The sequence below is a fragment of the Marasmius oreades genome, chromosome 1 (assembly GCF_018924745.1).
Source record: "Marasmius oreades isolate 03SP1 chromosome 1, whole genome shotgun sequence".
Taxonomy (NCBI): domain Eukaryota; kingdom Fungi; phylum Basidiomycota; class Agaricomycetes; order Agaricales; family Marasmiaceae; genus Marasmius; species Marasmius oreades.
The window spans coordinates 4,980,075-5,003,029 of NC_057323.1; the positions used below are offsets into that span (position 1 = coordinate 4,980,075).

Genomic DNA, 22,955 nt, shown 5'->3' on the forward strand with positions numbered 1-22,955 from the left:
GTATCGCTCCAAAATTGAAGACCATATGCAACGAGGACCAAAAGGAGAGGTCGAAACTTCAAAAACGGTGAAGTATTGCGGGCCCGTAAGCCAAACTTGACGTTTGCGGGATGACTCGAAGGTCATTTGGAGTACCGGAGCGGTCATTATCGGATCGGTATTACTAGATCCTGTGAATACGAGCGCAGCAGTGAGATGTTGGACGCAAAATCTGAACCCTTTTTCTTCGGCTTACCAACATAAATGAGCAGGCGTCCAAGCACAAGTACGTGTTCTGGAAACGAAGAAGCGAGCTGCAGGTCATCCACCATGAATGACAGAAAATAGGTGCAGAACTCAACCGTGAAGGACGGAAGAATATTGAATTCTCCGTAACACAGTGTATATTCCACAAACGGGCCGGAGTTCGGCAAGCCCTCCAAGTTTCACGTCTGGTCGGCAATCTTGGCCGCTGAAAGAGCGGTTCAGACAATTTCCCTTCACGCCTCATTAATCTGGATGCCATTGACCGAAATTGCGAACTTCCCCGACACTGCTCCCACAGTTTCTTCCAGGTTGAACGTAAAATCTCAAGAAACCATATATTGACTCGTTGAATGCTTTAGTTTATTCTGCCACCCTATTCAAAATGGGCTGGGACCGACCATTGCTACATTACAGCTAAATTGAGTTTTCTACCACACATTACTGGCAAGGCGACTGACCTCGCTATCAGAACTGCCCCGTCCATCCTCGATCATTCTCCGAATTATCTGAAGCCGGCATCTTGCTGAATTGCTGCAAGATTCGGAGAGAGCGACATATTAAGGACTCGAACGTGCAAATGAAGTGGTGGACACTGGAGAGGTGTTCTGCCCAACCGAAAAGCCATGGTACGTTTCTCGCACCCTGGTGTCCAGCCGATCTTTATTGACTCTTACCACCATCTTCTCCTGTTCTCCGAGTTCGGAGTTACGATACGCCATTCTCCCTCCCCGCCTCTTATCCTCTCTCGAAAGTCTTCAAGAGCCCTGCTGACGGGGAACAGTGCTAACAAATCCAACTCCCAAGTCGATGCATCCTTCAAGTTCGAGAACCAGTTCCAGCCCTCTTCACTTGGCCAAACAAGATGGATATTGTCTTGCTCTTTCTCTATCTCTCTCAATCCTTCGACGAAATCATCGTACTCGACAAGATACGTTCCACAAAATCCTCCTGTAGACGTAAATCTGTGGCTATAGTTCGGGTGAATGATAAGTTTGAGATTTGGTGGTACAAGACTGGAAACAGTGGTTAACTAAGGACGGAGAACATGAATCACAGATGAAAAATGTACCTTTCAAGCTTTGGGGGGTCTGGATAAGCGTTCAATGCTCTCAAAATGTTGTCCCACCATCCAATCGGCAACAAGTCGTTCATTTGCTTGCTCCACCCTTCATGAACCTCTCTTGGTGGGTCTTTGAATAACCGCGGTTGAGGGCTTCCCGTGAAACGAACATGAGTGAGGCGAGGCAGTGATTCTCGTAAAGAGGCAACTGAAGGAGCCCTCTTGCTCCCAGCGAACGTTTGAGCCTGCGCGATATGAAGATGTGTGAGGTTCTCTAACAAAGGGAAGGGAACTTCGTAGTCGCTCGAACGGCTCGTCACAGAAACTCTAGCATCCCCCAGCCTGAGGGCATTTCGCAGAGTGAGTGCGTTTAGGTTTGGGAACTGATACTTCTGAACCCTCTCCCCCAGAGTATCCTTCTTCCAAAAGAACGAATCTACCGCCTCCATGTAGCCGTTCCGTTGCGACATAGGCCAATCAGAGTGATAGCCGTGTATCTCTGATTCAAAGCTCGGTGAAATGTACAACAAGAGGGACAGTGTCTCGACTGTAGGTGCAATGCGGCCGAAAATCCTCTCGACAACGTTCGGAAGATCCCTAACAGCGCGAGCTAACCTCCTACGAAGTTTCCTATTGTAACTGAGGATATCTTCTTCTTCGTCTGTGGTGTCGATATCGCCCGGTTTTCCGGGGAAGCAAGCTGATTCCAAAGTGCCGGTCGTGGGTAACGTAGACGTATCGTTGTTTTCGGTTACGGTGTGTTCCAGTATCTTTTTAGGGAGTTTAAGGAATCCGAAGTTATCTTCTAAATCTTCGAAACTGACGTCGGAGAGCAACACGTGTCGGACTGACTGACTCTCCTGGCACTCACTGGAGTCGTCCAAAAAACTGGCAAAGTCCGATAATTTTGAGAGCCCAGTGACGACGAAGGTACCCTTAGGCAAGTCGCTATTACCGGAGTACAGAAATGAATAGCCTTGTTTTTCCGTTGATTGGAGGCCTAGTAGAGGGGTAGAGTTGGGTGGTTTGGCCATACTGCAAATCGAGTCCTACTGTGAAGTTACTGCGGCGCATATTATGACAGGTTGAAAAGTAATGTATGCTAATTTCAGTTTCCTTTCTAAGCGACGACGATGACATGAGTACGATAACAGTACGGCAACGCGTTCTACACAGGCTATAGCTACAAGAATCTAAATGTATTATTCCTCTGATGGAAAGTGAACAGTCCAAGTCCAAGTATAAAAGGTCCTTCATTTAATCACATAGGTCGATAACCACACACCACAAAATCCTCCCCCAAGGTTCTGTACCTTCATCTCCCGGTCGTTTCCTTTCACAACAAACAAACCTAACCGGCTGCCCGTCCCAATACCGCATAAGATCAAACGACAGTCCGCCAGGAAGCCTCAACGAAATCGTGGGGCTGAACTCGAGGAATCCGTAACAAAAATCAATCGAGATGATGTCCTAAGCAGAAGCTTTGTGAACTTAGACGGTGATCCAAATATAAAGTCGGCGTACCTTAGATCCAAACATAACAGACCGTCTAGTGTCAGGTGAACTGAAATACGATCTCCTCTGACTGGCGTTCTGCAGATTGATAGGGTCGTGACTATGGCGGCTGCCACCCCCTCGTTTCAGATTCTTGTACTTTGACGATAACGTAGACTTATGGGACTTTGCAGAGCTATGGGAGTGGGTCGATGACAATGAAGAGGACGAGGACGAAGGGCTCCACTCGGAGGGTACTTGAGCGAGATGTAGCATGGAATTATCATCGGCGATAGGTCGACTAGGCGGGAATTTAGGTGGCATGCTCGGTAGTTCTAGTGAAGACGTTGATGAAGAAGGTGACAACGATTCGGGTGAACCACCACGTATTCTGGTATGCATAAAATGTGGCATGGTAGATATCAAAGGTGATAAGGCCCAAGGTTTCGTTGATGATGTCAAATCGTGCTCTAGTGTCGGGTCGACGAAACTAGAGACAGGTTGTCAGTGGATAAATAATATTCGGATAGACAAATTCTGCTTTACTTCATGAACTTGAGGGCTGCACCAGAGCCCCAGGGTAGTTGAAGTGGCCGATCAAATGTATTTCCAAACAAAACGTCATCCGCAGAGTAATTCTTCAAGAATCGTCCTTTGATTATCGTCAACTTTAGTTCACTAATAAGGCCTAAGGGCTTGAGCACGCACCTTGCACTTGAAAACTCCAAGTAATCCCTTGTCTCTCATCCTGTTCAAAGTAGGCACTAGAGCTAGGTTTCCCGTCCCCGTTCGTAAATCCCTTGATATTAACGACTATCTTTCCGTCGAAAAGATCAGAAGAGATAGTGCTTGGCTTGTTCGTGTTGACAAGATTGGTGATATCGGTGAGGGCGTTGAGATCTGGTCCTGCAGAGACACGAAGACGAGGCATGGTTGATTTGTCTGAGAGACAGCTGGAATAAAAAGGCGCAGTCCGGCTACGATACAGTGAACAAGAAAAAGGAGATACACGTGGTGACGTCGTTCGCTGTACCACCCACGACGGTGATCACCGACGCGCCCGCCCCTACCCTATTCTTTTTTCGTGGCAGTCCATTTCCTGTCAAGTGTGGACTCCCTGGTGCGATTCCATTGGGAGATCAGAGCGCTCATCCATACCAATATCAGCTACTGACAAGTTATCGTAACGACTTGGAGGTATCATACCCTTTGTGCAGCCTTTGTGCCATTATCTACGGAGAAATGGACTCGAGAAGTCGACCCCACCCGCTGCGAGCTCATCGCCGTGTCGGGTCTACCAGGCAAGCGGCCCACGAACCCCGCCGCCCCGTACTCGAGCCTGAGGACCCCCAAAAGCCTCTCAAGCGGCGCTGGCATTCATTCAAATAAAATTGCCTAAGGTTCGCCTGAATCGTTCCCATGTTGGCCTAACGTGGAAAATACAACCTCCGAGATCATTGGACACGCGCTACTTGCGGAGTTTGATGACACAGTTCATACTCCTAGTGGGCATGACGAGCATGAGTGAATCCGATGAATGTTTGAACTCTGCGCACCCATTCTTCGATTTCGATTTACAGACCGAACTTTTGATGTCTTCACGATCCTTTTTGAGCCTTTATCATCGACCCTCGTCTCCCTCACGCGTCAACTCGGATTTAACCTGTATTCTTCATAAGCTATACTCACAATGTACAGCTATTGTTTTTCATGCTGTAATTTCGCGATATGTAGTGCGTGGGGAAGAAAGCAAGTCTCGATGTAGGCTCTCCGTTCTATCCCTGTCCTCCTCCTTCACATTGAAGGTGACTGAGGTACATCGCCACTAATGATATCCTGTATTGAAGCTTCAAGGGCATCAACTCTTGTTGCCATCTGCGTCACTGTGATAAAAATCCCAATGTCAAATGAATTGATCAAATTCATGAAAGAACACAACAAAGACGTACTGCGATCTAGAATCTGAGACGACATTTCATCGAACTTGGAATCCAGCTGTTCCAATAATGTCTCTACCTGCCAGTACGAGTCAACAGGAGAACTACACCTTTAGCAGCACGATGATTCACGCACAAAAGCGGTGAGTTCATGCGGACTTGAGATACTGTCCAATTTCACGGTGCTGGTCTGGATCGATGTGGGGTTCGTAGCAACCGGTGTTTTTTCCTGTGAACAGCTCTCTGTCGGAGATTTGGCTAATGTTGCTGGGGTCACTTTGAGGGGCTGCGCTGTGGTGGAAGACATGAGGGTTTGAATTTGGCCATCTTTGGCCCCCCGGGCCGTTTTTGGTTCACGTTGGTGTCACACGTTTGTGGGCGCGTATAGGCGTTCACTTTCCTTCAACTTCCAAATGATCAGAGTACTAGTCCTTCATTGTGTCCATCAATAATCAGGTCTTCATACTCAATTTTCCGATCGTTGCACCGAATCTCTATCTCTAAGGACTCTTAGCTCCAGGAACGCCAAATCGTCATGCGATGTCGGTGAACCAGACAAGGTAGACAGTAGTTCTGACAACCCCTTGTGTACATAGCCGACCGAGAAACACAGTCCCGAATTATTATTGTAGTCATTGCAAATGTACTATGAGGTGTATATGGCATGAAAATCAAAATCATCACAGATCCTTCCAAATCCAAATCCCTAGAAAAGCCAGTAGACGGAGCTCTTGAGGTGAGCAGCAAAGGTAAAAAGCCAACAGGTTAACAGAGCAATGCGAAAACACGAACACCTAAATGATGTACCGAAGATATATGTGTCGGTCCGTGCAGATAACTACATAACGTCAGTTTTCAGAATTCGTTATAAGTCTGCAATTAATCATGGCAGAGTCAATAACGAACTTTTATGGAGAAAGTTCAGAAGCAATAAGCACCTTGACAGCTTTCTTAGTCGACATTCGCTTCCCTATATACCTAATCACTCTCTTGATGTCCGGCATCAGGAACAGTGGGATGATAACCGCCATGATCGGAATGGCGATTTTCCAGAAACTGCGAAAGGGGTTGGTGATGGAGATACAATCAACATCAACAACGGAGGTTTGACATACAGAAGGTCCGAATTTTCGTTGACAGACCACATAGGACTGAAGTTCATACCCTACATCGAGCAAAATCGTCAGAGCTCCATCATTCCGCGTTTACAAAAGGGGGGGGACGCACAAAGTATCCGGTCAGTAGGGTCAGGGGTAGGCAAATGATTGTTGCCAGTGTGAGCCGACGCCTAGATTCCAAAGCGGTGAGCGAACGCCTTTTAACGCAAACCGAGAAATGAATATAACTTACATGACCTCGTTCATCTCGTACGATGTCATCTATCGAGTTGGTACATCAGTCATCTCTGCAAAAGCGTAGTAAATGTAAATGTTCGAAATACACACGTTGAACGTATAGTTGATCAAGTTCTCGCTGATAGCGGCGAACATGTCCAAGCTACTGAGAACGTATTCCATGTGGTCAAAAACATCAGCCTGGGACGAGAAGATTTAGAATCTCAATTGACAAGGTTACAGGAAGAAAGCTTACGAGATAAATTTTGCTCTTCTGGCTCATATAACCTTTGATTGGCTCCCCAGTATCTTTCGAAGGATCAACGAGGGCTGCACATCGGTCGACATCATATCTCCTCAACCCATACACAAGTGTCTTAATGGGCTCTAAGGTACGTTTGAGGAGAATAAGGTCCTCAGAGAATATATGCACTAGTAGCGGATTTGAACGGATGGCTACAAGAAATGAAGGGAAATTTACGCACAATTCCGGACGGTGGCGACGTCAGGTCTAAGCAAAATCTGACCCTCGAATTTCTTAATCTTGAATGCGTATTCCTCGGTAACCTCAACAGCTTTGTCAACGACTGATGAAGAACCAAGTCAGCAGCTGGCTGGGGACCCGGAATCATAGAATACCACGCACTCAGATCCAGCAGACTTTGCACCAATAACGATGGATCGGCAGAGGTTCTAAGACCGGTGTCGCGCTGATGGAGACGTTGGACAATAGGGTTGGTTATGGAGAGATCAGGGTCACGATGGAGAGTTATCACGGTGCCTACATTGATATCAGGGAAAGATGATGGTGACTGTCAAGAGTCAAACTGACTCACCATTGCGGTATAGGAAGATAAAGAAGGGTATCTCTCTTACAACGACTTTCTCGCCCTTTAGAAGAAATCAGTCTCTTCTGGCGAAATTGAATTGGTAGATGTTACACACTTTCTTGAGTTCACCAACTTTTATTTCATCTTCCCGGGCCTGCCTCCGCTTGGTTTCACGACGTGTTTTTGCTTTGTTCATAAAGCTAAGAAGTCCACCCTGTCGTCCATGCTCTAAATCACCTCCAGCTCCGGCGAGCTTAGCTCGATTCCGCATCCTCAACGTTGACTTACGAGAGTTAGGAGCCGTTCCATAAAGGGTTATTTCTTCCTCTTCCAGGACATCTAATCCCATCTTGTCTGCATCCGTCAGAGGTTCTGGCGAAGATGAACGAGGAATGTCGATGCTTTCGGCAAGGGTCGACCCTAAGGCGGCTGATGTCCCATGTCGTTGAATTTCGGCCAGCACGTCGCCGTCGTGTCCGAGCTCATGACAGAGAATGTGAATGAAGAGGTGTTTGGTGTAATAGTCTGCTTTGGAACGAGCGCCGGGCCGATGGTGAAAAACGTCCTCGAGTGCAAGTGGGTGTATGTCTTCAGTCGGTTACAGTTCAGTGTTCAACGAGTGAAAGACGTAGCATCAGACCACACACCGTATTTCAGTGAAACAGCCTTCATAACATCCCAACTCAAACCTCCGATATTAATCCAACGAACTTTGACCCAAGGTTCTCTCTGGCTGGCTTTAGGATCAGTCAAAAAGTTGACAAACTCCTTGTTGGTCATGCGTCCATATGAATGCCGCAGACTGGAGTAATCCAGAATCTCTATCACACAATCTTGTTTGATTTTTCCAAACTGTAGATTGGCAGAGGCCCTTCGAGGATCAACTCCTGGTTCTGCGCCGACACCGTTGGCTACCATTATTGAAGTACTACGATGCATGGCCATGACTTTTCGTACAGCTGCACGAAAACGTTCCCTAGGGTGTTGTAAAGGACGTGGGACTCCAGGTGAACTAGGACCAGCGGAGAGAGATGGACGGCGGACATTTTCAAATGTAGTCATCCTCACTGGGACTGGTGAGGGAATCTGATGTCTGCCAGTGGGGGATCTGGGAGACCTGGGAGCAGGAGCATCGTGGTCTTCGGCGTCACTAAGGTCGGGGGTTAATGAACGACCCTCAGAGTCGCTGAAGCTGTTTTCGCGAGGCATTCTTGGTCGTCGCGATGGTAGTGGTTGACCCGGGATTCCAGCTGCCGATCCTATTGCATCGCCAGCGCTCAGGGCGACCTCGTGGCCGTGTTGACATGAATTTTATTTTTATCTCTGGTGGCGTGTGAACACCCCCCCAAACAGCATCTTCTAATTTCGCTTCGTTGCGATGGATGGAAAACATTTTGGGACTCGGGAGAACATGGAAGTTAACGAATGCAATAGCATCGTTCACAAACGTTCAAACGTTCATGCATATGCGTCGTGTAACCTGTCTAGTGTCGATTGACGGCCTCGGGGTGAAAAAATGGCCCTGACGGGTTATTATTCGGTGGTTGAATTACAATAATTCCTCGCAGTTACAAGGTGTGGTAATTATAAGTAAAATGCCCTTTTATGGGTTTCCGGCAAATTTTTGGTAAATATGGTACGGACCCGTACCGCCAAGGGCTGTGAATAGTCTCAAGTATGGGCAGGTCAAGCACAAGTCACCTTTATGACAGTTTCCTCGCAAGCTCACGTTAGAGTATTCAAAGTGGTAGGTATGTCTCCGTTATCTTCATCAATACTACGGTGCTGCCACTTATCATGTTGGCTTGGTCGGGACTTTGAGGAGACACCCTAGCTAGACTTCAAAGTCGGGGGAATCTTGATCACTGAGTCTGAGATGTCGAATCAGCATTCTGGAGCTACATCCTCGATTCATGGTCTTGATTCGTCTTTTGAATCGCGAAGCGCTATCTGCTCCAGCAATTGGATATTGAATTGTCATGTTTGACTGTTGGGTTCCAGGGAGTCTCCACGACTGTACGCCAAACGCTTACTAGTGCTGTCGTGTATGAATCGTGTATTTGAACACGGTGGCCACACGGCAGCGCAACGTTTGTTCTCCCGGTATTTCTCCGATCCCGCTTTGGCTATTTAGGGGCCCATAAACAACTGCGATTTCACAATAACTTCGACATGTCCTCTTTGTCCGTCACTGCCCTTCCTGAGACCGACGCCTGGCGTAAACCCCCATCTACTAACCTGTACGTGCCTACGAAATTCAGAATGGGTTGTTCAAGCAGACATCGACTCACCCACGCCTAGATTCAACGCCCCAACACATCCCTTAACTTCTCCAGTACCTCTCAAGTCTTTCCAACGCGCTCGGTTGACTGTGAGCGCCGCATGGACCACTCGTTACGACCAAGGGGGTCTCCTACTGCACGTCACCAACCCTTCCAAGCCAAACGATTACTGGCTCAAGACAGGTATCGAGTTCTACATGGATCGTCCAAACGTCAGTACGGTAGGAACGCAAACATGGTCAGATTGGAGCATCTTTCCAACCGATTCGGGAAAAGCGACTGTCGAAGTTCGGAGAGAGGGGGATGGGTTGTGGGTATATCAGATTGTCAAAGGCGAAGGGGTCGATGAAGAACGTAAGCCGTTAAGGGAGATTGCTTGGTTTTTTGCAGAGGAGGATGGATGGAGCGTTGATATTAAGGCAATGGCAGCGAGACCAGCAAAGGCGGACGAGGTAATCGGCAGCAAAGAGTTGGTTGTTGAATTTGACGGCGTCGAAATCGATGTTCAAGCAGACCTTGGACAAGAGGATTAGACAAAAACAAAGATATGCGTACGTATGAGAGTAGAGTAATAGAGCGTGCCTGCATGCAGCAGAATCCAATTTTACAGCGACATCCAAAATTGTAGCGCAATTATGATTTTGTGTAGCTCCCCGCCTTTGTTTGTTGTAAATAAAGCAAGTAATCCAAATTTGGTAACCATGAGGTAAGTTGGTGCTTTGTGGGTATCACGTTGCTGAGGGGACAAGGGCGGGGAAGCAGAGCTCCTACGCCGATTGGCTGGATCAAACTTCGGGCGTCGGGATGGTTTGCCAATTTTGGAATACTTTTTATTTACTACAAACAAGGGCGGGGAGCTACACAAAATCATAATTGCGCTACAATTTTGGATGTCGCTGTAACCAGCAGTGAGAGGCTGTGGGCTCATGGGCGAATACCGAAGGTGAAGCAGGGTGATGTGACATGACGCGGTGCGCGTCCGGTGGGCACGTGCTCGCATACATATGTCACTGGTCCGTGCGCGCTCAACCCGGATCTTGAAGTTGCACTTCCACCTCTTTCCTCTCCCTGTTGTCCTCGATGCTTTCCAAACGGACAATTACCATCCGGAATCTAAACCAAGTACACAGAATAGCAACAGGACAACTAAAATCTTTATCCGCGTTCCCCAGAAACTCTCCCGGATCTCGAGAACATCACATCTCTGCAATATCTCACCATGAACCCTGGAAGAAACAGAGCCGTTTATTTGCTTCAGAATCAGAACCTCTAGGTCTGTCTCGTTGTCCTCTTTCTGTCCAGGAAAGCCGATTGAACATCATAGGGAAGAAACCTTCCATCATACACGCCAGCCTCACTTCGACAAGATTCTAATCGCAAACAGGTGAGGATAAGGCTTGAGCTCATCTTTTCGAATACTGATACACGCCGAAAAAATTAGAGGAGAAATTGCTTGCCGAGTCATTCGCACCGCTAAGAAGCTAGGAATAAGATGTGTGGCCGTGTACAGTGAAGCGGATAAGGATTCCATGCATGTCCAGTTGGTGGGTGGTTCATGAATTGTTGCGCTTGCGCTTGGCGACTCAACTCACTTTTCTGATTAGGCAGAAGAAGCATACTGTATAGGCCCAGCACCGTCCGCAGAAAGTTATGTCAGTATTCGGCGGCCTTCCGCAGTATTCGCTTCTTGACTGGACCTTGTTATCCATAGCTTCGAATCGACAAGATAATAGAGGTATGTCGTAGGAGTGGGGCTCAGGTTCGTACCATCCTCTCTTGACAACACTTTTCAGCTAATCAGGTTTCGATAGGCTGTTCATCCTGGGTAAGCAGCCAAAGTTGAACTCCCGTAGCTCGGGCCTTTTCGAACCTACGAAACAGATACGGTTTCTTGAGTGAAAATGCGAAGTTTGCCGAACGGCTCGCTGAGGATGGTATTGTTTTCATTGGGCCGCCTGCTAGCGCCATTGTTAGTATGGGCTCTAAAAGGTGTGTTCGTGTGTAAGGTCGAAAGTCACTCTCTTACGCATGAATCGTAGCGAGTCTAAGAACATTATGCTCGGTGAGCTCAAACGCATTTTAACGACCTCTACATGTCTAAATTGCATCGTAGCTGCCGCCGTTCCGTGTGTTCCAGGTTACCATGGAGAAAACCAAGATCCCAATTTTCTCTTCGAACAAGCGAAGAAAATAGGTGAAATTGAGAGTGGTATTTTTTGATAATGTTTACGGAGCTCACACTGGTACCGCTCTAGGTTTTCCGGTACTCATCAAAGCTGTTCATGGGGGCGGGGGGAAAGGGATGCGCGTTGTGACAACGTCAACCGAGGAAGCGTTCCAAGAGGCTCTCACCTCAGCTAAACGAGAATCGATTAAATCCTTCGGAAATGATACTGTTTTGGTGGAAAAATACATTCAACGCCCGAGGCATGTTGAAGTCCAAGTGTTCGCTGATGCGCTGGGTGGGGTCGTCAGTTTGTGGGAGAGAGATTGCTCGGTTCAGAGAAGAAACCAAAAGATTATTGAGGAGGTCAGTTCTGAGTTACTTGGGACCTTTCTCTATTCTAATCTGTCGACAGGCACCCGCACCTGGACTATCAACGCAACTTAGGTCTGAGTTGAGTGCAAAGGCGGTCGCAGCAGCGCGAGCCGTCAATTATGTGGGCGCTGGCACGGTGGAATTCATCTTCGACAACGATACGCAAGACTTTTATTTTATGGAAATGTGAGCCCCAACCATTTCACGAGAACCTATCCCCCACCGAATGCATTTTGCTATAGGAACACGCGCTTGCAGGTCGAACATCCGGTAACGGAAATGGTGACAGGATTGGATCTCGTAGAATGGCAGTTAGACGTAAGCGTCGATTTCTTCATTGTCCCATTTTCTCAACCTTGGTTTTTCCTTAGGTCGCGGCCGGGAATCCTCTTCCATTAGGCCAATCGTCTATTCCTCTCGTCGGACACGCATTTGAAGCCCGTATTTATGCTGAGAAGCCGAGGAACAATTTTTTACCCGATTCTGGCACATTGCTGTACCTTTCTACACCCACCCCTACGCTCACCTTCGCGCCATCCTATTCCAATCCAAATGTCCCACCTCCAGTTTCCCCTGCATCCGGATTTCTAGCACCGTCATTGACCTCAAGTGACGTCGAGATTACACCTTCAGTGCGTCTTGAGCAAGGTTTCGGTCAAGGAGCACAGATTGGCATCTTTTACGATCCGATGATTGCGAAATTGATTGTACATGGAAAGGACCGTACCGAAGCACTAAGATTACTCAGAAAAGCACTGGATGAGTATCATGTTGTTGGCGTTTCCACCAACATCCAACTTTTGAGGTCGTTGGCGGGGAATTCGGCATTTATTGATGCAGAGGTGGAGACTGGTTTCATCCCGGTAAGCAGCAACGGTATACGTTATCTTGATTTTCGCCCAACTCAAACTGTGGTCTTGTAGAAACATTTCGATGCTCTATTCCCACCGGTTACGGAGCCAGCACCAGAGATCTTAGCTCAAGCAGCCCTATACGTCATTTTGAGGGATCATCCTGTACCCAGCCTGACAGCTTCTTCAACCGCCCAATCACCTTGGACAACGTTAGCTTCTCGCCGATTCGGTGGAGACAGTTACGAACGGATTATACTCCTCCAAGATGACGCAGTTACTTCCAATGAACCCTCCACAGTCCGCGTCAGATGTTCAACACTAGGACTATTCGACATTGACGTCAAGACTCCCAGTCGGACTGCTGAATACCGAAATGTACCTGCTACTTTGGGTTCTCCTACGAACCTCACGACAACGCTATCTGATAAACTGGTAAACGTAACTGTGGTATCACAACCTCCACCGCCTTCCGTTCCAGCTTCGACTTCTCATCATACTATGGAGCGTTTACATGTGTTCAGTGACGGACAGAAGACGACACTGGTCATTCCTACACCGGATTGGTTGTTGTCGCTGGGAGGAGATGTGTTGAGCGCCGCTGCTGCGAAGGGAGCATTGAAAGCTCCTATGCCCAGTTTGGTGGTTGAGTTGAAGGTTAAGGTTGGGGATAAGGTGACAAAAGGTCAAAGCGTGGTTGTGTTGGAGAGTATGAAGACGGAGACGGTGTTGAGAGCGGATGTTGAGGGTGTGGTGAAAGCTGTTGGATGTAAGAATGGAGAAATGGTTGAGGAGGGTCGAGAGTTGGTTGATATTGAGGTTGAAACTGTGGTGGAGGAGCAGAAGTAGGAGGGTGTTTTATTATTGGTTAATATGGGTGGAAATGATGATTGTGGACTTCTGTAAACTTTGAATAGTCGCTAAAATCATTTGCCTTATTCGAGAATTATTCAAACTTCGCCAGAACGGTGTTACTGTACAGTACAGTACTCTGTACTCGTACAGATTCTGCTCGTTATGGAACGAACAAGTAGCGAAAGACTGCCACTGGTAAAATGGTAAGTTCGTTCTCCCAAGTCCAGAAACTTCCCAACCTCAATCTATCGGTCGGTGATCATGACACGAGCCCTGGACACGAGTAGTACAATTTGATTTGACCAAAAAAAAAAAACGGAACATTTTGATACAAGCATGAAAGTAATCGAGGTCAAGCGTGGTGGTGAAGATGCCAGCTAATTCTGAATGTGAACTCTGGCATTCAAAATTCGCCTCAGCGTGTCCCCATTCATCGTGCGAAGGTTATACCGGTACCATTGGAGAAGAACGTGGGTCGATGATGCATGTGCATGCGTGCCCATCATTGGCTGCCGCAAAGGAAGGTCGGGAGGTCTTTTTCTCTATCATGCTGCAAGTTCAGCCAGGTCTTCGAGAGCTCTTCATCGATCATTTTGTGTAAACGCTCATGGTACAACTTGAAAGGAGTTCAATAGGGGTACAAAGTTACGTAGCAGAGAGTATGAAGACGAAGACGGTGTTGAAGGTGTGGTGAAGGCTGTTGGATGTAAGAACGGAGAAATGGTTGAGGGTCGAGAGTTGGTTGATATTGAGGTTGAAACTGTGGAGGAGTAGAAGTAGGGTGTTTTATTACCAGCTATTATGGATGGAGGGTGTCAGTGCAGATCGGTGGAAACTGTAACTCCGTATCCAACCTCAACTGGCCAGTGGGTTCTTTAATGTCACTTAAGCCAGCCCTTTCATGTCTGTAGACAAGGCGAGATGGACCATGCTTGAATAGATTTTTTCCCAGTGGGAGGGTAAGAAAGGGAAGGCAGGACGTGATATTCGGTTGATATAAGGTACCGTTAAACAACCAATTCCCCTTCCACACTCTCTGGGTGTAGTGCAAGGCGTTGTAGTAAGATGTCATAACGTTCTCGGTCTGTCCGCTTGAGATACTTCAGGACCTTAGCTCTTTGATGCACCAGTTTCCTTAGGCCTCTTCTGTTACCAAGGTCGCGTTTGTATTTTGTTAGGTGGCTCCACAAGTTGCGGATGCGGTACGTCAGAATGGCAGCTAAAGTTGAGGAATAAGGAACCTTCAACATCCAAGAAAACCGATAATCCCAATTCGGATACTTACCTTGTACCTCTGTACGACCTGGGTCGAAGGGATTTTTGGGTTCCGAAAACGCCTCGATAATCCGCCTTCTATTCTCATACGCAATTCCATCCGCATCCGCATTCCTCAAATCCACCACTTTCGCAAAGATATTCGCTTTTTGTAGTTCCCTTTCCCCACTTTCCAACCCAGCAGATATAATATCCTGAGTAGTTCCCCCTCCAATTCCACTCGTCGGTGATATTTGCGCGCTGAGGATAGGTAACTTTCCAAACAGTTCGTCGGCTTCTGTTTTCGTGAGAGCAAAAGCAAATTGTTTGGGTTCATGAACCACACCAATCGGTCGTTCCGTGGGCTTCATTTCGGGAGGCCCTGCGAATTCTTCCTCTCTGACAAGAATCTTCGCCAAGTCACACTCCTCCCACTTTGACTCTTCACCTGGTCGAGTGCCTAGGATGGGGCTTGGACGGTTGGCGGTTGCCCTTTCGAATCTTTGGGCTCTTCGTTCTTGCTTGATTTTGTTCGTCATTCGTTTCTTGGGGGCTGCGTGGAGGATAGCAGAGGTGTGAAGGAGGGAGGCATTGCTTGAACTTGAAGGCACCGACGCGATGCAACGCGAACCTGCATCCATTGAATGTAAGAGGGGTTTATAGTGGAGATGTAAGCTTGAGGAAAGATTGTGCCCACTTTGTGCTATGTATGCTCTGAACATGATAAACGGGAATTTTCAGGTAACAGAGGCTCGGAAGTCGTTTTGTCTCGTGGGAATTTAGCGGGCTGTAGTTTTTTTGCGCACGGCCACACCTGCGCATGCCAGGCCATAAGCCCCAGTGAGATGTGCTCGGATGTAATCTGATGCTACCGGACCGTATGTAATGAATCGTGTGAATTCTGAGAAATCCGTATCTCTCTCGGATATTTTCTGATGACGCGTCGTTTGTTGGAGGCCTCCGTCTCGCCTTCATCTCTCTAGCTTCTCCGACTGTCCGCAATATCTCGACATCAAAGTCACAGAAGTAAAAACAACTTAGCCATTTCTTCACCATGGCCTAGAGGCTTCGATTCCTTGCCCGAGTTTATGCACATAGGCGTCTGCTGTTGCTCTCCTCACTCATAGTTCCTCCTCCCCTTGCGCCGTTTCCCTTCGCTTTCTTCGACACTGCAGATTCAAATCGTTTCATCCTAATACCAATGACGAGATTGTGACGTAGACCGCACCAAGACCGCACACACGGTTCACCCGTGAAATCCTTATATACAAGCACAACGCCAGAGTCGTCCCCATCATTTCTTCCTTCCCTTCCACCACCAACCCCCCATCTCATTGTCCCACTTCCCAAACGATGACCCACTTCATAGGTACTTGTACCCAAACTCGAACGCCTCATGGAGACTATTGATGCGTACGTGTGTCAGTTACCCTTTTTTCATGGCTGAGCTTGACGGTCACCATCTATAGTCACCGCTACCACAAAACTGAGGTTCAAGCTCCCAAGACCACGATACCCAAACCGAAGAAGGTTGTATGGAAGGTACCGGACTTGGTTTGCCGGAAGTAAGTAGTGCTTTCGTATTTTATCACCGTTTCTCACAATCTTTTAGGTGGTTGTATGCCCATGATTGGAAGAAGGTGCCGGGTAACGAAACCAAGTCGAAGAGCATGTTTTTAGAACACCGGGTCGAGTTTGAGAAGACCGAGAAGGATGGTCGGTCGCTTCAAGGTAATGTGCTTTTTCTCTGCCGTTTCATTTCGATCTACTGATATCTTTGATTTAGCACTATCAGAAGTTATCACACGAGAAGAATGTCGAGGCGAGTTCCTTCCCTCCATACTGGTACCATTCTTTGTTTACTGACTCATTCATACAGGCGGTCCAGGTCAGCAAGAAGGCCAAAGCTGACTCCAGCGAAGGTGTTGGGTACGCGGCAGTAGGATAAGGTGGAATGGATACAGGACTATGTTGTATAGCACAATAATGTTGTTAGATGAAATTGTACATGATCAGATAAAGGGATGGAATTGAATCATACGATTGTCATACGATAACATACAGTAAACTCTGAAAATCGGATGAAGCGCTATGTTATCAGACCTAAATACGGTCCTTCACCCCCACTCAGATTTCCAACGATGTCATCTGATACCGTCTCAAAAACTACCTTCTTAAGGATGTTATTGGATGGAACCAGACGTTATCAGAGTCATCTCTGGATCATCCAATAACGTCTGATGCCATCCGATGAAACCTCACTGGGCATAAGCGCTCAGTCGTTTTCGTTCCGCCGTCGTCACCGTCTCGCTCGATGTCCAGCCACACACTTTAGCTGTCTCTCGTAAGCTTCAAATTTTCGTACGGCTATTCTATAGTATGTTCTCTATAAGATCTGTAATCCTCTCTGATTCAAACTTTCTCTAGCCTCGTTAACAACTAATACTCTATGTCTGACCTGAATTCTGATTGGAGAATTGGCCGGAAAGGATGCTAATAACAGGTGCGTTGTTAACTGTGGTATCCAAATCATTTACTGAACCTGTTACAGAATTATCTAGACTACAGAGTTTGGTATGTCCTATCCACTCATGTCAAAATTTATTCAGTTTATCGATTCAAAAATTCCCTGATATAGAAATAGTACCTGAGGAACTGTATTAGATGGCGCCCCCGAAAAAATCAACCAGTGCGTGATGAGAAAACTTAATGAAGGCAGGAGGGAAGGTGAAGTTCTTCTAGTGGACTCATGTCTTATCTCTACTGGATTTTTCAACTGGGCACTCTGCTATACTGATGCGTACATGAGGGACTGAATGGGAAAGAAGCTGCATATGGTGCAAAGCATTACAGGGGTCACTGTGCTATACCCAATGACTATTTGAAGGACTTTGAGAAGTTTGGGTGCCTACAGAATCTCAAAAAATTACAAAATATGTGATTTCCATTGATTTTTCCCACTGTTTGGCTATTGGGGAGTTCAGTTTTCATTTACTTACTATAGAACTTATTATACAGCCTCGTCAACTAATATAAAATGATTATCAGAGATCAAACACATTGAATTAACAATGTAGCTATGTGGGGAGGTACTCCAAAGTGAAGTACCAGGGAGCAGAGGCCCGATTTGGAAGGCGGTAACGATGTGACCTCAATCACGTGGGGTTAGTGGGTTATGAATGGCGTCTACCTTATCTATAGATGATTTACCCTACATAGTCCGGATGTCGTCCCAGTCAATAATATGTACCAGTCAATCAACCCACTCTCCTAGTTCAACTGAGCCCCTACCTCGATCTGCACGGCCTATCTCCTACCCCAAGGGGACCATGGACCTCAAACTCAATGTGATCCATTATGGTGAGATAAATCTCATCTCGGTGAGAGTCAGATGGAGCTGGATTACATGTTGGTACATAACACTGGTACGTGCATTAGCCCATTCTTAGTTTGATACTCCAATTTCAGCTTCATAATACAAGCTTCGATAGATTCTGTGTCAGAAGTAGTTGCCAAAACATCTAAAACATATGAGGGTGCGCAGGGTGTGCGAGTGCGCGGAATGTGGCTGTGAGTATGTGCGCGTCGTGCGCGTCGTGCGCATGCTGGTGAGTATGCGCGTAGTCCACATACCGGTGTATCCGGTGAGAAGGGCTGTTCAAGCCCGAGAGGCTCCGTTTTTGGCTTTCTCCTTGCATCTCCAAGCACAGAGAGGCCTGTTGACTGACATTAGAAACATCAGGAACGGTACCAACGTACGTACCAGTACTACAATACCAACATCCGAGTCAGAGAGAGCACCGAGATTAGGTTCATCGTAGTACCAGAATGCCTGACATTGACTTCAGAGATTCAGAGTTGGGCCCTTGAGGCAAGATATTGGTCTTGCAGATCGAGGTAGGGCTCAGTTGAACCAGGAGTGGGGTTGATTGATTGGTACATATTATTGACTATAACGATGGGACGACATCTAGACTAGGTAAATCGTAATTAGATATCTAAATAATTCTGTAACAGGTTCAGTACATGATTTGGATACCACAATTAACAACGCACCCGTCCCATTCTTTCCGGCCAGTTCTCCAATCAGAATTCAGGTCAGACATAGAGTGTTAGCTGTTAGGGAAGATAGAGAAAGATTGAATCAGAGAGGATTACAGATCCCATAGAAAACAGGTAATAAAATAGCCGTATGGAAATTTGAAGCCTACGAGTGACAGCTAAAGTGTGTGGCTGGACATCGAGCGAGACGGTGACGACGGCGGAATGAAAAAGACTGAGCGCTTATAGCGCAGGTGCGCTCTGGTGTGGCCGTGCGCATTGTAGCCACACGCACCCTCAGATTTGGCGGGTCACATGCTATTTTCGCACGCTTGTGCCAGTGTAAAAACGTTCCAGGTCCCCCGTTCAGTCGATGCAAGGCTAGTTCCTCGAAGTTAGACAGATGATTCTGCAGAATTTTTTTGTAAATAATGCCCTGTAATACTTGAATACAATAACTTATTATCCCATTCTCAGAGACTAGAGAAATTCGATTTATTTTAGTCGATCTGGCAGGTCCTTCGTCTCCCACCCCCGGACAAAACACGTGACATTGACACAGAAAATTTGCTAAGTTCAACATCTATAATGTGGCAAAAGCGAGAATCGAACAATCGACTCCAGCAAAATCCAATTCAAATTTGATGCCTTTTGCCACTACACCACCAATCAATCTAAAATACATGCTTTAGTTTTGAATTATATAGAGTTCATCTTGGACATCCACCCAGGCCCCCTCATATACCTTCACCCGAACCCCCTAACCCAAACCACTAACCCAAACCTCTAACCTAACTGCTAACCTCGAATCGCTAAAATCCAACTGCTAACCCGTCCCGATCAACTTCCCAAAAAAAATCAAACCTCTCTGGATATTTCAGGAAGTGTACAAGCTGTAAAGAAAGAGATTTCAACATTATTTATGGACTAGTAGCTAGAATCACACTACGTTAAGGTTTATACTATATTATGTGTTAGTGTGAACTAGCCTTGCATCGACCGAACGGGGAACTTGAACATTTCGACACTGGCACAAGCGTGCGAAAATAGCATGTGACCCGCCAAATCTGAGGGTGCGTGTGGCTACAACGCTGTGCGCAGAGCGCACCTGCGCAAATTTCCTTATGCCCGAATTTAGCTCTGTGGGAAGACGGGACAAAATCGAACTCTGATGCAACGGAAACTTGGCTATGGACATTTCCACGTAAGTTTCTTTTTTATTCCTTTTTGACTGAGCTGGAAGTGACCTCAAACCCTAGAATACACGAAATCTCGACCGATGAATGTTGAAAACGGAGACCAAGTCTGTATATGTAAGTAATTCGTTCGCAAGCCTTATCCGACGCGTTTAATGCAGAGTGCGTAAAAGGGAACGGCTTCAAATCATTTACCATACCCTCGAAATACTCTTCCAGGCTACGCAGAACCGTTGAGGCTCGTAGACTTTGGCAGTGAAGTGGTAGGCTTCCATCCAGCTCGAGTCACCAAGGAAGGATTCGTATAGTCGAGAAGCCTTCAACAAGTATGGCCATATCAGTCCTAGACCTGGTCTAGTGAACTACCTTAATATATTCTGCTCTTGCAGTACATCGTTCAATTTCGCGACATAGGTGATCCAATCATCAAAATGGCGTTGGACACTAATGTAGGCAGTCGAAATCCCTTCTCTCGCCTGGATATCCAGCCCGATTCCAACCCGATTCGATTGTACGGCGCCAGCGATCTCCTCCCACAAGGGCACACCAAATTTCTGGATATGGAAAAAATCGGAACCCCTTGGTCTATGGCGATTGTAGCCTTTACATTACGGAGCTGTGGTCCTCAGAAGCGTAAGAAATTCATGAATCGTCGAAACGACGGCTGTACTATACTCTCGTGGTTTTCTTTATCAACTCAAAAAACTCTGTGTCATTCCGAAAACTACCTTAGCTTAAAATACAACTCTTACATTCAATACGCAGCCTGGACAAACGACGATTAACTCCTACTACATAGCCTCAAACAAATATCTGTTTTTTCGTCCCCGGTGGCCCTAAAACTACACAACTGAATCTTTGCGGCTGGGGATATTGTCAAGCTCCCGCTCCTCCTGTGTGAGGTACGAGGAGGCTGGATATTTTGATGGTGCCGAGTTTACCACCGTGGTCGCGAGCTACACGCAGGAGTGTCAGTATTTCGGCTGGCATGATGAGCAATAGAAATAACCCTCACCGGGTTAGTGCTTAGGGCCCAGGACTTTGTATGGCCTCCAAATCGGATCTGAGTAGAATTTGTGTCCATGTCTTTGCCTATCGGAACTGCACCCGATCCGGAGTTTGGGCCTGCAACCGGCCGGAAGTTGAGGGAGGCAAGCACTGAGTTGACGTATACTTTAGGGAACGATGAGCGAAGATGAACGACGAGACTTGAGGAGGGGGGGACTTACGTTTGCCAACTGCTTGATGGAAGGGCTGCCAAAAAGTGTGGCCCGGCATTGAAGCATTCTAAATCCCAGAGAGATTATTCATGAGCCGATCAGTCTTTTGGTTATTAGTTTGGAAGTAAAAGGCTCACCAGTGCCATGAACATTATCTGACATATTCTACCCAGTTTGCAAAGGTGTGAGTCGAGATAGAATAAGCACACGATCTAAAATGTGACACTTACGCAGTCAGAATACCGCGAGTAACAGCATAGAGGATGAGATTGTCGATAATGATTGTTGTGCGCCTGGGAGATTCACTAATTTACGAAAAGTTTTGTTCGAACAAGGGCTATAGTACGCACGAGCTGATGCCGGACCGCCAGTTACGAAGAGTATAGATAAGGGAAACCGTGATGAGGATGTCGCATAAGGCACACAGTCCCTGAACGACGGATCCGGTCACCTTGGATTTCACGCCAGTCAGACAGAGGGAAATGAACGGAAAGGTCGTGCACGCACATTAAAGCTCCTTTCACTCAATGCCTCCGAAAATGATAAGTTTGAAAATCTGGTGTGGATTGACTGAGGATACAGGCAAGTTACAATGCAATGATGATTACTCACAGCTGTGCAGTGACCTCTGAGTGGGAAATACTTTGTTAGAGGATGTTAGCGGACATAGTGACGAAAGAGCGTACTGATATCCAGAAAAAAGGCAGCGAGCGCAAGCATCGCCTATCGTAAATCGTTCTGGTAAGGTTTCACTGATACAAACAATTCCGGCCTCGGGATACTCACTATGAAAACGGGCACAATCTTCAAGTTTTTGGGTGAAACTGAAAGCCCGATGAGAATGAATCGAGAAGCCGATAACACTTTGGAGCTCACGCCTGAACAATTGATATGCAAAGTAACTAGTAGACCACCGTTAGTGGTGCAATTCGAATGATAGACCACGGCAGGAATAAGTACATACCATTGTGCCATAAGAGTGATAATATCCTAGAAATCCGTTCTCAAGGCGTGCTTGCTAGTAGTGAAACATCAAATAGAACTTACCACGATCTCATTCTCAAGCTAAGACACACGAATATCATCAGTATCGGAAATGGACTAGTCCGACCAAGGAAGCACGCACAGCAAAACTCCTATAAAATCATAGTTAGAAACGTTCGACTCCAAAGGGGTGTACTAAATCATCCGTACCATGGGATCTTCTCATCAGCCACAGGGTCTCCAAAGTTGAGCACAACATAAGTGTAGATCAAGTGAGCAATCAAAACCGTCGTGAAAGTATCCAAGGCCCTAAACTCGAAGTATTATTATGATGTTTCGCCATTCACACCTTTTAGGAGACGAACCAGAACATCCCAACCTATGGTAAAACTGCATCAGCGGGATTTCGTTCCCACAACAAACCGCTTGCGACATACGAGTAGTTTAGACCAGATTGGATCCTTAGGATACGACTTGAGGTAAAGATAGGTTTGGAGCATTGTGATCCCATAGAGTCTGCCAATAAGATGTAATAGAAGGGAAAAAATTATCATCAGTACGCTGATCTCCTTCTCCTCAGGGATGATATTCACGTCGTCCCGATACAGAAGCCAATGAAGGCGGCCCCGAGGGTTTCTTTGACCGCGGCAGTGAGAGCCGCAATGACTTCTGGCGGTATGCCACCCTCTGCTCCTTCAGACATTTTGTTCGCGTATGTTCAGGTGGTACCAAATGAGAGAGTGCTCAGTAGTCCATTTTTACTTCACCTTAAATACGTTGCAACGCTCTTCGTAAATGGAAACCCTGCTGCCGGCGCCGCGGTCAGTCCGAT

At 46.8% G+C, this 22,955-nt stretch overlaps 9 protein-coding genes across 9 annotated transcripts; 3 read left to right on the plus strand and 6 right to left on the minus strand.

Moving 5' to 3' along the window:
• Positions 1–916: 916 nt before the first annotated feature.
• E1B28_001810 (uncharacterized protein) lies at positions 917–2,340 on the minus strand (the record flags this gene model as incomplete). The annotated part of the gene is made up of 2 exons (XM_043147780.1): positions 917–1,259; positions 1,316–2,340. The coding sequence occupies 2 exons, from the start codon at positions 2,338–2,340 to the stop codon at positions 917–919; spliced, it is 1,368 nt and encodes a 455-aa protein (XP_043016494.1).
• A 223-nt stretch (positions 2,341–2,563) lies between these two features.
• On the minus strand, positions 2,564–3,731 carry E1B28_001811 (uncharacterized protein; the record flags this gene model as incomplete). The annotated part of the gene is made up of 4 exons (XM_043147781.1): positions 2,564–2,776; positions 2,831–3,290; positions 3,347–3,452; positions 3,509–3,731. The coding sequence occupies 4 exons, from the start codon at positions 3,729–3,731 to the stop codon at positions 2,564–2,566; spliced, it is 1,002 nt and encodes a 333-aa protein (XP_043016495.1).
• Positions 3,732–4,594: 863 nt separating this feature from the next.
• On the minus strand, positions 4,595–5,044 carry E1B28_001812 (uncharacterized protein; the record flags this gene model as incomplete). Its single annotated transcript, XM_043147782.1, has 3 exons — positions 4,595–4,683; positions 4,750–4,816; positions 4,874–5,044. The coding sequence occupies 3 exons, from the start codon at positions 5,042–5,044 to the stop codon at positions 4,595–4,597; spliced, it is 327 nt and encodes a 108-aa protein (XP_043016496.1).
• Positions 5,045–5,331: 287 nt separating this feature from the next.
• On the minus strand, positions 5,332–8,183 carry E1B28_001813 (uncharacterized protein). The gene is made up of 12 exons (XM_043147783.1): positions 7,549–8,183; positions 7,017–7,489; positions 6,908–6,962; positions 6,718–6,852; positions 6,557–6,658; positions 6,328–6,503; positions 6,183–6,272; positions 6,088–6,116; positions 5,965–6,025; positions 5,853–5,902; positions 5,676–5,793; positions 5,332–5,610 (listed from the first exon to the last, which is right to left on the minus strand). Exons 1-12 carry the CDS (start codon positions 8,108–8,110, stop codon positions 5,593–5,595), a joined length of 1,869 nt encoding a protein of 622 aa, XP_043016497.1. The 5' UTR covers positions 8,111–8,183; the 3' UTR covers positions 5,332–5,592.
• Positions 8,184–8,864: 681 nt separating this feature from the next.
• E1B28_001814 (uncharacterized protein) lies at positions 8,865–9,879 on the plus strand. Its single transcript, XM_043147784.1, has 2 exons — positions 8,865–9,141; positions 9,203–9,879. Exons 1-2 carry the CDS (start codon positions 9,074–9,076, stop codon positions 9,714–9,716), a joined length of 582 nt encoding a protein of 193 aa, XP_043016498.1. The 5' UTR covers positions 8,865–9,073; the 3' UTR covers positions 9,717–9,879.
• Positions 9,880–10,215: 336 nt separating this feature from the next.
• On the plus strand, positions 10,216–13,522 carry E1B28_001815 (uncharacterized protein). The gene is made up of 14 exons (XM_043147785.1): positions 10,216–10,456; positions 10,508–10,567; positions 10,625–10,727; positions 10,788–10,835; positions 10,895–10,942; positions 10,995–11,008; positions 11,065–11,172; positions 11,223–11,245; positions 11,297–11,377; positions 11,439–11,713; positions 11,763–11,908; positions 11,965–12,040; positions 12,094–12,585; positions 12,646–13,522. Exons 3-14 carry the CDS (start codon positions 10,713–10,715, stop codon positions 13,420–13,422), a joined length of 2,103 nt encoding a protein of 700 aa, XP_043016499.1. The 5' UTR covers positions 10,216–10,456; positions 10,508–10,567; positions 10,625–10,712; the 3' UTR covers positions 13,423–13,522.
• A 795-nt stretch (positions 13,523–14,317) lies between these two features.
• E1B28_001816 (uncharacterized protein) lies at positions 14,318–15,481 on the minus strand. Its single transcript, XM_043147786.1, has 3 exons — positions 15,380–15,481; positions 14,714–15,313; positions 14,318–14,647 (listed from the first exon to the last, which is right to left on the minus strand). The coding sequence occupies exons 1-3, from the start codon at positions 15,402–15,404 to the stop codon at positions 14,436–14,438; spliced, it is 837 nt and encodes a 278-aa protein (XP_043016500.1). The 5' UTR covers positions 15,405–15,481; the 3' UTR covers positions 14,318–14,435.
• A 597-nt stretch (positions 15,482–16,078) lies between these two features.
• On the plus strand, positions 16,079–16,593 carry E1B28_001817 (uncharacterized protein; the record flags this gene model as incomplete). Its single annotated transcript, XM_043147787.1, has 5 exons — positions 16,079–16,095; positions 16,152–16,247; positions 16,295–16,413; positions 16,469–16,504; positions 16,562–16,593. The coding sequence occupies 5 exons, from the start codon at positions 16,079–16,081 to the stop codon at positions 16,591–16,593; spliced, it is 300 nt and encodes a 99-aa protein (XP_043016501.1).
• Positions 16,594–20,761: 4,168 nt separating this feature from the next.
• On the minus strand, positions 20,762–22,826 carry E1B28_001818 (uncharacterized protein; the record flags this gene model as incomplete). The annotated part of the gene is made up of 18 exons (XM_043147788.1): positions 20,762–20,875; positions 20,935–21,092; positions 21,149–21,206; positions 21,277–21,304; positions 21,370–21,432; positions 21,490–21,590; positions 21,647–21,695; positions 21,752–21,767; positions 21,826–21,862; positions 21,926–21,963; positions 22,016–22,041; positions 22,104–22,129; positions 22,187–22,204; positions 22,266–22,275; positions 22,334–22,432; positions 22,489–22,502; positions 22,561–22,639; positions 22,717–22,826. 18 exons carry the CDS (start codon positions 22,824–22,826, stop codon positions 20,762–20,764), a joined length of 1,044 nt encoding a protein of 347 aa, XP_043016502.1.
• Positions 22,827–22,955: the final 129 nt, after the last annotated feature.

Coding starts and splice junctions, on each gene's coding strand:
- E1B28_001816 (XM_043147786.1), bottom strand. CDS start 15,404: ATGTTCAGAGCATACATAGCACAAA. Junction 15,314..15,379: donor CAGAGCATACATAGCACAAA/GTGGGCACAATC, acceptor CAATGGATGCAG/GTTCGCGTTGCATCGCGTCG. Junction 14,648..14,713: donor AGGTCGTACAGAGGTACAAG/GTAAGTATCCGA, acceptor CCTCAACTTTAG/CTGCCATTCTGACGTACCGC.
- E1B28_001815 (XM_043147785.1), top strand. Junction 11,909..11,964: donor GACTTTTATTTTATGGAAAT/GTGAGCCCCAAC, acceptor ATTTTGCTATAG/GAACACGCGCTTGCAGGTCG. Junction 12,586..12,645: donor TGGAGACTGGTTTCATCCCG/GTAAGCAGCAAC, acceptor GTGGTCTTGTAG/AAACATTTCGATGCTCTATT.
- E1B28_001814 (XM_043147784.1), top strand. CDS start 9,074: ATGTCCTCTTTGTCCGTCACTGCCCTTCCTGAGACCGACGCCTGGCGT. Junction 9,142..9,202: donor AAACCCCCATCTACTAACCT/GTACGTGCCTAC, acceptor ACCCACGCCTAG/ATTCAACGCCCCAACACATC.
- E1B28_001813 (XM_043147783.1), bottom strand. CDS start 8,110: ATGCCTCGCGAAAACAGCTTCAGCGACTCTGAGGGTCGTTCATTAACC. Junction 6,963..7,016: donor AAGTTGGTGAACTCAAGAAA/GTGTGTAACATC, acceptor TTTCTTCTAAAG/GGCGAGAAAGTCGTTGTAAG. Junction 6,659..6,717: donor GCAAAGTCTGCTGGATCTGA/GTGCGTGGTATT, acceptor GTTCTTCATCAG/TCGTTGACAAAGCTGTTGAG.